Source organism: Sinohyriopsis cumingii, unplaced genomic scaffold (assembly GCF_028554795.1).
Source record: "Sinohyriopsis cumingii isolate HCF-2022 unplaced genomic scaffold, ASM2855479v2 utg001170l, whole genome shotgun sequence".
Taxonomy (NCBI): Eukaryota; Metazoa; Mollusca; class Bivalvia; order Unionida; family Unionidae; genus Sinohyriopsis; species Sinohyriopsis cumingii.
In genome coordinates, this window is record NW_028315967.1 from 667,590 (window position 1) to 682,780 (window position 15,191).

The 15,191-nt window shown below is 34.7% G+C and overlaps 1 protein-coding gene across 1 annotated transcript; it reads right to left on the minus strand.

Moving 5' to 3' along the window:
* Window positions 1-3,015: 3,015 nt before the first annotated feature.
* Window positions 3,016-13,341, minus strand: LOC149772813 (uncharacterized). Its single transcript, XM_089947258.1, has 6 exons — window positions 13,214-13,341; window positions 11,290-11,390; window positions 10,132-10,288; window positions 8,242-8,313; window positions 6,830-7,195; window positions 3,016-4,096 (listed from the first exon to the last, which is right to left on the minus strand). Exons 2-6 carry the CDS (start codon window positions 11,374-11,376, stop codon window positions 3,339-3,341), a joined length of 1,440 nt encoding a protein of 479 aa, XP_089803384.1. The 5' UTR covers window positions 11,377-11,390; window positions 13,214-13,341; the 3' UTR covers window positions 3,016-3,338.
* Between the last annotated feature and the right edge of the window lie 1,850 nt (window positions 13,342-15,191).

The window sequence follows — 15,191 nt, forward strand, 5'->3', positions numbered from 1 at the left end:
AGTGATAATTTTTGGATACATCTTCTCAGTGATGCTTTTTGCACACATTTTCTCAGTGATACTTTCTGGACACATGATCTCAGTGATACTTTTTGGACACATTTTCTCAGTGATAATTTTTGGACACATCTTCTCAGTGATACTTTTTGGACACATTTTCTCAGTGATATGTTTTGCACACATTTTCTCAGTGATACGTTTTGGACACATCTTCTCAGAGATATGTTTTGCACACATTTTCTCAGTGATATGTTTTGGACACATCTTCTCAGTGATAATTTTTGGACACATTTTCTCAGTGATATGTTTTGCACACATTTTCTCAGTGATACGTTTTGGACACATTTTCTCAGTGATATGTTTTGCGCACATTTTCTCAGTGATACTTTCTGGACACATCATCTCAGTCATACTTTTTGGACACATTTTCTCAGTGATAATTTTTGGATACATCTTCTCAGCGATGCTTTTTGCACACATTTTCTCAGTGATACTTTCTGGACACATGATCTCAGTGATACTTTTTGGACACATTTTCTCAGTGATACTTTTTGGACACATCTTCTCAGTGATACGTTTTGCACACATTTTCTCAGTGATACTTTCTGGACACATCATCTCAGTGATAATTTTTGGATACATTTTCTCAGTGATACTTTTTGGACACATCATCTCAGTGATACTTTTGGGACATATTTTCTCAGTGATACTTTTTGGTCACATCATCTCAGTGATATGTTTTGCACACATTTTCTCAGTTATACTTTTTGGACACATCTTCTCGGTGATATGTTTTGGACACATTTTCTCAGTGATACTTTTTGGACACATCTTCTCAGTGATACTTTTTGGACACATCATCTCAGTAATATGTTTTGCACACATTTTCTCAGTGATATATTTTGGACACATCTTCTCAGTGATATGTTTTGGACACATTTTCTCAGTGATATGTTTTGCACACATCTTCTCAGTGATACTTTTTGGACACATCTTCTCAGTGATACTTTTTTGGACACATTTTCTCATTGATACTTTTTGGACACATATCTCAGTGATATGTTTTGCACACATTTTCTCAGTGATATGTTTTGGACACATCTTCTCAGTGATATGTTTTGGACACATCATCTCAGTGATATTTTTTGGACACATCATCTCAGTGATACTTTTGGGACATATTTCCTCAGTGATACTTTTTGGACACATCTTCTCAGTGATATGTTTTGCACACATTTTCTCAGTGATATGTTTTGGACACATTTTCTCAGTGATACATTTTGGACACATCATCTCAGTGATACTTTTTGGACACATTTTCTCAGTGATAATTTTTGGACACATCTTCTCAGTGATGCTTTTTGCACACATTTTCTCAGTGATACTTTCTGGACACATCATCTCAGTGATACTTTTTGGACACATTTTCTCAGTGATACTTTTTGGACACATCTTCCCAGTGATACGTTTTGCACACATTTTCTCAGTGATACTTTTTGAACACATCATCTCAGTGATACTTTTTGGACATATTTTCTCAGTGATACTTTTTGGACACACCATCTCAGTGATATGTTTTGCACACATTTTCTCAGTGATATTTTTTGGACACATCTTCTCAGTGATATGTTTTGGACACATCTTCTCAGTGATACGTTTTGCACACATTTTCTCAGTGATACTTTTTGGACACATCATCTCAGTGATACTTTTGGGACATATTTTCTCAGTGATACTTTTTGGACACATCATCTCAGTGATATGTTTTGCACACATTTTCTCAGTGATATGTTTTGGACACATTTTCTCAGTGATACATTTTGGACACATCTTCTCAGTGATACTTTTTGGACAGGCTGAAGGGCTAAGTAAAGCTCTTAAAGCAAAGAATCTAACGTAATGAAAATAAAATTTACTGCTGATGGTTCTCTGACATTCACAGAATGTCAATCTGTGGGAGAGGAAGCCCACTTTGATCCTCATCCAAATGCTTCAGGAGGCAACAAGCCATGACTCTAATGAGTCAGGACTCTAATGAGTTCATAGGGATAGAATGAGTCAGGACTCTAATGAGTCAGGGATAGAATGAGTCAGGACTCTAGTGAGTCAGGGATAGAATGAGTCAGGACTCTAATGAGTCAGGGATAGAATTCACCCAATTAGCAAGTTTCAAGTTATTTGTAAATAAGGCATTAGTGTCAGTCTAGACAATAAATGATGTCACACAGATAACAACATGCTTGAAGCTTTCTAGGATATTTCAAGAAATTGTTTCAAGGTCAAGTGGGATTCATGAGATGTGAACAGACAGTAGACATGATTCCACTCCTACACAGAGAGGGGTTTATTGTCAAGGTCATGATTCACAATAACTAATAGGGTGTATATAAAGTTCAATTATTAATGGAATTTTACAAGTCAAAAATTAATGAAGCAAAGTGTGACAAAACCTGCAGATAGCTAATGTTATCCAAGTGCTTGAAAATTTGGTTTTAAAAAAAAGTTTTCATTTCTATAAATTTACAACTGCTGCCAACAAAGTTGCAAAGTAATTACTCTTTGTGATGATTGTCATCCTTATGTTGAATAAAACCTTGATAATAAATCACAGTGACCTTCAAACATTTATGCATCAGAACTGCCACTTTGATGTCACTGGATATATCAAAACACAAGTTACAGCCCTGCCAGCTTTTCAGAAGGGAGCCATATATATCTCAACCACATCAGATCGGTGTCACTGTGACCTTCTTTTCCTATCCAAATAAACAGTGTTTCAAAATGCTTACTGTGACAAAAACTGAGGTCATCTTTTGCTTCAAAACTCTAGTACTGATACACTGTGTATGGACTGTAGTAGTTAAACCAGCCATTAAATGAATTTCATAAAACCCACAAAATTGTTCTTTATGGCTGGGTGATCTTTATATGTAGGTGTTTACTATAATGGTAGATTTCACTTTTTCTCTAACTAGAATAAACCTCACTGAAAAATGTAATATACAAGAGACATCATTTCAATTTTGGTGATGCTTCTTTTTAATGTTCAGATGGATGACAAATTTAATTATTAGACATTTACAACAGTTCATTATTTTCATTTTGGAAAAATGATTTCAAAAACAAATTGTACCATTTTATACCTATCAGGGCTGAAACCATATATTTTTTGCACTGTTCCTGAAGGCTGTAAAAATTGGCTTGTGATGTCAGGGTATCACTGTTCTAGTTGACGATGCTGTAAATTAATTATTGAAAAAAGGGCATACTAAGCTTGAAAATATTCAATCTTTTTTTTATATTAAAAACAAAAATCCATTATTCAATGCCAATATGTTCTAATGTTTGGTCATTGTTCTATGCCTGGCCAAGCCAGTTCTATATGCATATGTCAAGCCACAGTTACAGCGATAACGTCCAACTTTATGTACTTGTTGATGATGCCAGAGTGACCCCTGAGTTGAATAAACTTTCCCACACATTCTACATGTAAACTTTTGACCACAGCTTCGCATGTGCTTTGTCAGGGAAAATCGATTATCAAACGTTTTACTGCATTGTGGACACGCATACAATAAACAATTTGTGTGACTTTTCATGTGTTCCTGAAGCAAAAACTCGCTGTCAAATCTTTCTCTACATTCACTAGATGGACAGGAAAAATGACCCTGGTTTTGTTCCTGTAAATCTCTTATAGAAGCTTCATGTTCATGCATTTCTTTCATGTGAGCGTCCTGTTCATTTACTGCATTTATTTTACTTTCTTCTCTATCAGAAAGAGACTGGTTACTTAGACAAGGTGACTCTCTTTCCCCATGATCTTTCATTTTGTGCTGCTGAAGTGATTTTTCATCAGTAAAACTGCTCTGGCATTTTGAACATTGAAATCTGGCAGGTGTCTGCAGTTGTGCATTTGGTCCTCTTTGCCTATGTCTGAATATGTTCTGGTTACCACAGCTTTGATCTACACACTTTGAAGTGGGAAGTTTACTTGAAGAACTCTCTTTGGTAACTGATGCCTCAAAAACAGATCCAGGGAGGGGCCCTTCAAGGTCCATGTAGGGATTGGACCCACTTAAGGCTTCTAAATCAAGTACTGAAATAGAACAGATTTTTATTACTCAATTTAACTGACTTCAAGATACATGTTTCAGCACGATACAATACTGTACAAAACACACATACGATGTAAGGTAGTATGACTTCCTATTCATTTAATTATGTTGGAGTATTTGACATTTTGAAAAATATATATTAAAAAATAACATAGAGTCTAAGAGATCCAAGATCACTTGCACATTTTTAGACTGGTGTGCTTTTCTCTTGCCCTAACATTAGCCAATTATGAATTCACAATTATGGGTAATTACACTGAAAAGTATGGAAAAATGTAACCTGTTAGCAACAGTATGAATAACAGTAATAACAGTATGAATAACAGTCATAATCACTCAGGCTGATGATCCTATACTCCTCATTCGGATTATTGTTAATGACTTCCAGTGGTTTCCTATAGTGTTTGTCAATAACGTCCAATTGTCCCTTATGTGTTTGTTAATTTTGTAATTTTCTTTATTAGAACTTATTTTGATTATTAAAACAGTATAAGAATTTCTCTTTTTCATAATTTATTAAGAGAATAATGTAACAACTAATTCATTTTAAGACCAAACTCTCCAAGCGTTCAAAGCATTATGATCCATGTAGGTAACATGAAACATCCTACAGATGCAATGTTGATCATGTAATAATATGTTTACCACAACATGTCAAGCTGCACAATCAATGCTGATTTTACAAAAGAAGACATCTTTAAATTCTAAAAATGTGTATAATCACATATATTTGAACTCAAACAACAAAGTGTTGGGGTTTAGCTTGTTTCAGTGTCTGAAAGTCAAGTACGATAAGGCTTTACTCCAGGAATGAGAAAGTCACACTGCAGGTTCAACAAAATGTCTGATTTATCAAAGTTTTACTGTAAAAAGTGTTCTGGAGGTATGATATGGTCCAACACTCTGCATTTGTATGCTACAAATACTAATTTGTATGCTACTGATATTAATTTTTATATTAGTATAATAATTTTAATAGTACTCATATTCATTTTATACTATTAATACTGATTTCTATATTACTGATAATAATTTTTATACTACTTATAATTTGTTGTTGTTGTTGTTGGGTTTAACACCATTTTTCAGCACATGATAGGCTATACATGGCAGCCAGTATTAGTGGTGGAGGAAGAACCTGGGAAAACCCTGGAAAGAACCACTGACCCACGAGAAGCTACTGGCTATACTTTGTATGCTACCGATAATTTTAATAACACTCATGTTAATATTCTATACTACTGACATTGATATTAAGTTTCATACTGCTGACACTAATTTTATATTACTGATAATTTTTGTTTATACTTCTCATTAATTTTACACTATTGATACTAATTTTTTATGCTGCTAATATCTTTCATACTGATACCAATTTTTATACAACTGACACCTTTTAATAGTGATAATAGTTTTATACTATTTATAGTAATTTTAAATACTTATTCAAATTTTTATATTACTCATAATAACTTCATACTAATGATATTAATTTTTGCATTAGTGGTTACAGCGTCCAACTCAGATGTGGGAGGTCATGGGTTTGATCTCTTATAGAGTTAATTTGTACTGCCTTGAGGTGAATAATGTCTTTGTTTATTAAACCAGCAAGTGAGAATTGTTTGTGGGATTTGAAAGATTGTGTTAAAGGCTTGTGATATTTATTGTTTTCTCCCCAATGTTACAGTGATTACATCCCAATCACCAAGCTGCCATCTATTCAAATTGGTGCAAGGTTACACACTTTGTTTATAGAGTTAATTCCTTTACGTCTTCTTTGAATTAAGCCACTGACTTTTGTCTCTGAGTAAATAATTCTGTTTCTGGATGAGATAACAGTTTCTTTTTAATTCATTAATTGTTAGATATCAATGTACATGTAAAGATTTTTCATATTCCCCAAATCCTAATCAAAACCATCTTTACAATCATTATTACAACTGAGCACTAATAATGTTAACACCTAGTACCTTAAGAACAATGGAAGTACCTCCAACTACAAAGAGATGGATTTTAATGCTGGAGAAAATAATTACTGTAACTGAAAGAAGCAAGAATAAGCAGACCAATTGCAAAAATAGTGGTTTAAACTTTGGTTAAACAAATTTGTGTTATAAAAAAACACAGAAGTAAATCAGAAACAATTTCATATGCTAATACATGTACATATGATCTTCAAATGTATGTATATCTTTGTTGCCATATAATTTTATTTTCAGATGAATGCATACAATATTTGAGCAAGAACTATTAATAAAGAATATGTAATTAATGTGGTTATTTTTCTTTAAATAGTTCTGAAACTGAACCTTCGAAATTGGTCATTTTGTACAAACCCGTTTTGAACAACCACCTGTCTTGAGAGACCATGTTTTGTTGGCAGAAGGGTCAGTCTCTCATAGCAGGTTTTACTGTGGTTCTGACCCACATATATCATAAAGTTTCTTTATTGAGTACTTCTGACTTACACATATCATATAGTTTCTTTATTGAGTACTTCTGACTTACACATATCATAACGTTTCTTTATTGAGTACTTCTGACTCAAACATACCATCATGACTGTACAGCATAAGGTCCTTTGTCTGAAAATGGAGTTATTCCATCAATTTTTACTTACAATAGCTCTTGAAGTATACGTAAGCAGACAGTTTCAATTTACTCAGATACTTTCAACAACATCTTGCGATCTGACAGCTCTAATTTAAACTAACCTGCTATGGATGAACAAGTTTCCTCACTGCAAGATGGAAGGATGGAATTTATCTCGGAGGAATGTTTGCTGACCAGTAAGTTGTCAAAATCTGGGTCGAAAGGCTCACTTTTAATAATGTCAGGATTGGTCTGTTTGTACATCGTATTTGTGACAGGGTCTATAACGATCTGTTCTGGTTGAGTAAAAGACAGATTGGACTGTGACTCGTAGCTGTCGCTGAATGCTGGTGAAAATGCCAATTGATCTGTTCTTTTTTGGGTAGGTGTAAAGACACGGGAGCCTTTGTGTCTTTTTGGATGGAAATCTCTAGGAAATGAATGTGGTTCTTTGTGAATGTGTCTTCTCTCATGGATTGGAGTTCCTTCTGAAAAATTAAGTATAATATATTTCCTTTTGTAGTCTGTTTGCTGTCCCTTGACTGGCTCTTTGATTTAATTTTATTCAGTTTTTGAATTTATAGAAAATAATAATGCCAACTCATTAATTTAATTATTTTTGGACATATTTCTGTACAGTCTTTGTTTATAATGTCTTCAGGTGTTGTTTAAGTTTGGCATTATTGTGCAATAGTTCCCAAACAGGTAATTTTGAAGAGTAACAAAGTTATTATTCAACTAGGTGGATAATCCAAACTTAGTTAGCTTAGGTTGATAATTCTTATTACTGGCTGTTATTTTTGCATACACAAGCAGTTATGATAGATGGACCTGAAAATGACAGCAACCTTCAACATTTTTAAACCTGAAAATTATAAAATACATATACCAGAGTTTATATTTAAATCTTCAATTCAAACGAACATTAACATTTGAGTGCTTCATGAATTTATTTATATTTTAGATCTATGACCAGTCAAGATAGAGTAAACAGGTTATATTAATAATAAGAGTCCCTCAAATGGACAGATACTTAACTGACCAAAATGAGTTTCCATAAATTAAAAATAAGATTATATCTTCTTTTTACTAGATGTCTTGTGGTGAAAAACCCATGTTGATAAGGCTTTCCATTGAGGCCATAGAGCATTACTTAGAATGGGGGCATTAATTTGGGAATGTACAGTATTTTATGTGGATCTCTTTCTAAACATGAAAATTGAATTATGCATACAGAAAGATGTAGAAAACCTAGCAGATGTGTAACATAGAAAATACAAAGCTTTTGCAAGGGAAATAACTAGAAATCAAGGGAAAATATTTAACTCCCTTCCATACACTATGGACTTTTACCATTTAAAATGGATTTCTGGCATCCAATATAGCTTATGCATAATAGTTCAATCTAAAAACTGTAGAGTATGTAATTATAATTGCTAGTCACATGGTCTAAATGGAAGATTAAGACTGGCTGTAGGTGTATAGTAAGAAATTTTATTAAGATATCCATGGGAAAAACACAGCTTGTTCTTACCACCATAAGAGCCCCATCTCTGGTTTTTACTTCCATGTGTGTCATTCTTTTCAGGATGAAACAGAGCAGCACCTATATAAAATACAGAAACCAGAAACCCTATGAAAATTATTGAGCATCCAGAATATTTCAATATTTGTAACTTTTTAAAATCTTCCTTTGCACTAACTTTTTAAGTTGACAGATCATATCAAAGTATTAAGAACACTAATGACCTGGTTGTTGTTGTTGATGCTGTTGTGGATTTAACACCATCTTTTCAGTATATGAAAGACTATACATGGCCAGTAAAAATGGTGGAGGAAGAACCAGGGAAAACCCCAGGAAGAACCACCAACCCATGGGAAGCCACTGACGTGCTGTCTCACACACCCACATTAGCTGAGCCTGAGTCTTGAACCCACACATCCTACGATGAGATAGCAATGATCAGTAAAGTCAAGTGTTTTAGACTACTCATCCAACAGGTGCCCCTGCCGGCTTGGAGGATTTAAGTGATATTACATTAAACAAGATCAAATGGATGAACATAACCTGTGAAATATTGACAAAAATATGTTCCTTGTATAAGTTTAAAGCAATACCCATTTCCCTCTAAATAAATGCAGTCTTCTTTATAAACTTTTCTCCTCTTTATCTCTTAGCATGGTATAAAGTATACAATTCCTAAAATAATTTGAACAAATCTTTAAGCAATTATTTTGATGACCATTTTGTTTCTGTATTGTTGGAAGAATTATTGAGACGATATCAAACCATATAAAGGCAGTTAACCAACATGATTATTCATTATAACGAAGGGTTATAATTGGAGTTATGTCCTTTATAAACTCTATCCCTAATTCAGGAATTGTTCATGTGAACAGTGACTATATTTGAAATTTTTATCATAAAATTTCAACCTGCTCACAATTATTGCTTAGTTTTCTGTAATTTAAACAAAAAACATGGGTGTCACATGTACTGAGCTAAATTATTTTACTAACCGACATATGTGTACATATAACACCTATATCCTTTTGCAAATAGATCTTTATCATAAAGGGTCAAAACTCTGTGAACAAATCGTATGCTAAATCATGTTTTATAATTTAAAACATACAAACCATGAACATGTCACATGCACTGAGATTCAATTATTTAAATGGAATATAGACATGTAAAAAATAAGGCAAAGATGTCCTTGCCAATTGTTCTTTATCTAAAGAGATCATAAACTCTAGGAAAAAAATGTTATGTGCACTAATAGTTTGTGTCTTATAGCATACAAATGGATGAGTTCCAGTTATTAGTTCCAGTTTATGTGTATATAAGATATAGATGTCCCTGACAATAGCTCCTTATCAAAAAGAGTAATAACACTGCGGGACACATTTTTCTGTTTGCTATTATTTTGTGATTTAAGTATATCATTTAAATAAGACACACAATTCATATAAAAAGGGTAACAACTCTGGGAAATAATATATGAGACAATAATGATGAAACAATACATACATTCGTAGGTACCAATCATAACAAAGTCCCAATCATAACAGAGGCTTCTTTATGACCCGTCAGTTACGAAAACTCAACCTCTAACTCCACTGAATTTCATTACGATGTACATTCTAATCAGAAAACTGACTGGACCCTTCATGATTTTTAAGTCTAATGCACCAAGTTTACTCAAAAATAGTGGGTCAACAACTTTAGAAAAGACTTTATTTGTTTTAAATGTTGTTGACCCAAAGTACAGCAGGTTCTAAAAGTTCATTTTAAACCTTGATCTCTTGACCACTCTTCTGTAAAACTCCTCCCTGGAGCTGATGTCAATATACACCAAATTATGAAATGGATTAACTTATGAAACATTATTCCAATGGAATTATTCTACAAAACATCTGTCACCTGTACAGAAGCAGAGAAACTGTTGCTCCAAATCAGCCACATTCTTGAATTTTGTAAATTTATCTCCTTTCTGTGAGGCTATGTGACCATGACTGCCCTGATCCACGCTAGCTGTAATCAGGACTGATTCCACTCCATATTCAGAAAGTCTTTCAATCTGAAAAGATGGAATAATATTGCTGATAATAAGATCATGGCACCCTGGCTAATATTGTGAGGTACCAATCTTTTAGCAAATTTCATTGTTGTTACACATTTAAAGATCCATGAAGCAACAATCCGATTCTTGAATTTAAATACCAATGAAAATGTAAAAAAAAAAAGTTCATATGCATAAAAACAACCGACCCAGGCAAGTCTGGGTTGGCTTACTTGGTGTAGCCTTGGAAGAGCTTTCATTTCCTGAGCCAATAATGTGTTAAAGTTCTAAACCAATCAAGCAAGAAACCCAGCATTAAAGTGAGATGTAGTTTCTTATAATTGGAATAAGAAGGATCTGAGAAGAAGGAATGCAGAAACACAGGTTAAGTAAGAATACAAATTACAGTACATACTTGATGTCATAGAATTTACTATTTATTTGTTTATCTTACATTTAAAATAAAAACAGAAAAAGTTGTTGGCAAAAAATGTCAATATCTAAAAGAATCTTATGACATATAAATGCAAATACTTAGATAAAATGGAATAGATTTACGCTGTATTTCAAATGATCCTTTGCATGCATAGAGCATTTAAGAGTGGCACATGGGCTTAAATTTAAGCACAGTCTAATAAAATTACTTAATTTTTACTTGATATACAGTTGCTTTTTAAATGATATCTTAGCACATTCAATATCAACACAAAGTCATGAAGTTAATCATAATAAATCTGTATAATCTTGGTAGTATTATTACATACCAGGAAGAAGGAATTTATAGGATTTTGAGAAATACTGTACTCTGGCACTTAAATGAGAAATACTGTACTCTTGACACTTAAATGAGAAATACTGTACTCTTGACACTTAAATGAGAAATACTGTACTATGACACTTAAATGAGAAATACTGTACTCTGACACTTAAATGAGAAATACTGTACTCTGGCACTTAAATGAGAAATACTGTACTCTGACACTTAAATGAGAAATACTGTACACTTAAATGAGACATACCAGAGTCTGAATCTCATACTTCAAGACTGACTTCATGGCCTCCTTCATATCTGGGTGAGAAAAATCAGGCTCTCTCATGCGTGACATTTTTATTCTTGGTCCTACAATTTAATCAAGTGTAATTAGATGCACAATTACAACTAAAGGTGAAGGAACACATTTACTACAAGATGAAAAGAATATCTCGTGTTATGTGTTTGGGCTCTTTCAAACAGTAACAAGAAGAGTGAAGACAACAAGCTTTGTAAAATTTAACAAATAATTTATTTCCCTAGAAAAACAAGGTAAGGAATGAGAAAAAGAACTTATGGTTCTGCAAATCAAATCCAAAACTAATCTAAGAATAATCCAAGATTTAAAGAATTTTAGTCCTAGTAATAAAAGGTCCTAATGAAAGTGAGTTCGAATCCTGATGAAATCCAAAATGGAAGGTGATGATGTATGCTTTGGCATCGTACTGATGTATCAATAGTTCTTTGTTGACTCACAGAAAATAATATTCCAGTGTCTGAATTAGGTGTAAATTTTGATAACTGTCCTTGTCTAAGAATTAATTTAGAGCACTAGTATTTCCAGGGAAAAGAAACTTGAAATCCAAATAAATTGAAGAAAACAAAGTAATTACCCACGTGCTGTGTTGGGTTCAATCTGTATTTCATGTTTTTAAACAAATACTCAGTGACTAGCATCATTCAAGGTATTCTTCAGATATATCCACAAACTAAGTTTGATCAAAATCCATCCATACTTGATTGAGTGCTCACAGTCAAGAACCTTTGACATTATATCTGAGTGCTGACTCTAGGTACATGTAGCTAATCAGTACCTTGGTGCTTCTTTGTCACAAAATTGGAACCTGCATATCTATCAGTTACTGACCTTTTCAAACAAGCATTTGTGGAAGACAGTACCACCCGAAGGTAAGAGTTATGCATGGGGACTGTCCAGCAAAGGACTATATCACTAGGACTGATTAATACTTGGGACAGTGCTGCAGTCAAGTCATGCTGTTACTCTTACCTTGCGGTGAACACCTGTTTCGGCAATTTAAAATTCCAGGTCAATAACCAATTGATACACAGTTGTTCTGTTCTGTTTTGACTGGGATTAATACAGAAATAGTGATTATTCTGATATGTCAAAGAAAGAGGAATTACTTAACACTGCATAGAAGGTCAGTCGACGTGTGATGTGATTTGGATTTTTAACATAGCTTTAACAATTTTTCAGTCATATTGCTATGATGTCTGCAGTGTGGCAGTTTATAGTGATGGCTAGCACTGGGGCATCATGCCATAGACATGAAGCATGATATCCAACCAGTCACATTACCCTGACACCAGGCCGACCAGTCCTAACACTAACTTCTTAATGCTGAGAGCCAAGCGAGGCAGCTGTCAGTACCATTTTTGTAAGTCTTTGGTAGGGCTCGGGGGGGGGGGGGGATCTAACCCACGACCTCCCGCATCCGAGGCGGACGCTCTAACCACTAAGCCACCGGAGCGGTTGGGAGGTCAGTTGAAATAAATGTATTACTTACTAACGAGCAGCTGATAGTCTGACACTATTTGGGTGAAATGGATATAAAATGTAGAGAGGATGCTACACCACCACCAATACGATCCGATGTATATAGGCCTAATTATTAGATACAATGGAAGACAAAGACGAATCAATGACAGAATGAGATCCTTCTAAGAATATGGCCTTAAGGCTACGAAGATGATTTAAGAAGTCATAGCAAAAATATTTTACTTACTTATACGTTAATATCCATTGGGAGAGTTACATATTTTGCAACCATTTCAAAGTATTTGGCGAAAAATATCCTCGAAAATACATTACAAAATTTGTGTGCAACATGCGAGGCTAGTTTCTCATGATGTTACCCGTACCGTCATTTCTACTTGGACCAGTGACTTACCTTTAAAATAATTTGCATGGTCTCTTTAAAAAATACTTATTTTACCCCAAAGAGGTAAAAATTGTATAGATCAATAGAATTACTGCACTAATTTGCAGCTTAATCTGTAAACTTCCGGTTCTGTATAAATAACGTATTGAAGTGCATCAAGACTATAGAAAATTTGAGTCTGAGAACTCTTCTCGGAATGTGTGTGAGTGTGATTTGGACTTTTTAACGTAGCTTTAACTAACTCTTCTCGGAAAAAAAGAGAAAAAGAATGAAATGAAAAACATAATAGAAAAACATAATATCAAGATAAATAACAAAACTGAAGAAAAACTTTATTAGCATCAGTAGTGAATAGGGATACCCTAGGGACAATGGGAATTACCATTACAGACACCCCTGGGACACTCTGGGGACTATGTAAATTTAACATGGAGAAAAATCGTGGGACACTCTAGGGACAAGGGGAATTAGCATTACATGGGAATAGAGTTTGGGACTGTCTAGGGACAAGGGGAATAGAGTTTGGGACTGTCTAGGGACAAGGGGAATAGAGTTTGGGTCTGTCTAGGGACAAGGGGAATTGAACATGGGATTTTTTTTAAAATTTAAAAAAATGTGCTAGGCAATTGAAAGTCATTCTCTTTTCGAGAAATATGGGTGGCCCTGAAAAGGGCCTTTGGGTTTATGTTAATGTATCCATTAACATAAAGGGCATCTGCGGCATCGTCTTGTCCTCAAGCTGCGTCTTACTCGAGGGCCATAAATCAGTGTCCTCTTGAGGCAACCTTGTCTTTCTACGTACACTTTTCGTATCCACATACTGGTGTCTGACTTGTCGACAACGGTCCACTTGGACCGGACATACATGAGCATGTCCGTCCTAAACATCATGGAAGACACAAGGGTGGATGATTCGACTGTGGTCCACATCGTGAAGCGACGAGAACAGGTGAATCAATGCAGTGAACTGCGCTTATTTATAGGTAGAGGAAGGATTGAAACGGATTGAGTTCATTCACCAATCCGAACACGCGTTACAAAATTCAGTCAGCCCGCATCCAATCCGAAGAGAGCAGTCTGTGACGTCACGTGGTCTATATAGATTCGCTAGCGCTTGTGTACAGTCAATCTATGTGACAGTGATTCAACATGACGGAAACTCAGAAAACGATTCATTGGGGTGCACCAGCAGGGGAGACTGCCCAAGGGAACCCGGACTTACTTTCAGAAGAGGTGAATTGGGATTTTGTGGATTTTCTTACCTCGCAAGAATTTGTTCCGGAACCTTCGTTACCTTCTTCATTACCGCAAGTGGAGAATTTTAGACAGAGACAGAAAGAAGAATTGGAGAAATTTATACAACGACAAAAGGAAGCGGAACAAGCTTTTCTCCTACAGCAGCAGCAAGAAGAGGTAAGAAAAAAACAACAGCAACAACAGCAAGAAGAAGTAGCAACAAAGAAACAAGAGGGTGAAAATCAAACGGTCACGGTACTGTTGGACATTTTAGCGGAGTTAAGAAGTCTGAAACAAATGTATCAGACTTCTTTATTACGACCGAAGAGAATACGACCTTCCCGAGCTAAACACGTCAACCCTGTGACTAAGCCTACCGTACCACCCTTAGTGATTTCAACCCAATCATCATCAACATTACGCAGTCCAGAAGTAGGACTTGGCCGTGGCAAAGGCTTAAGGCAGTTAAAGTTGATTGCTTAAACTCACCCCTACACCAAAAAAGGCCCTTTTCAGGGCCACCCACATTTCTCGAAAAGAAATACAATTTCAATTTGCCAATAACTCAATAAAAAATAATTAACAGCCCATTTTACCCCCTATAGTACGTGTCTTTGTATGAGTGCGTGAGTGTAGCTTCTTATTTTAAAATCAAAACTCAAAGACACTTACCTTATATCATTAATTTATTCTTTTATCCATTGTTACAATCCAATTCACAATTCACAACAGAACACTTTAAAAAGTTCAT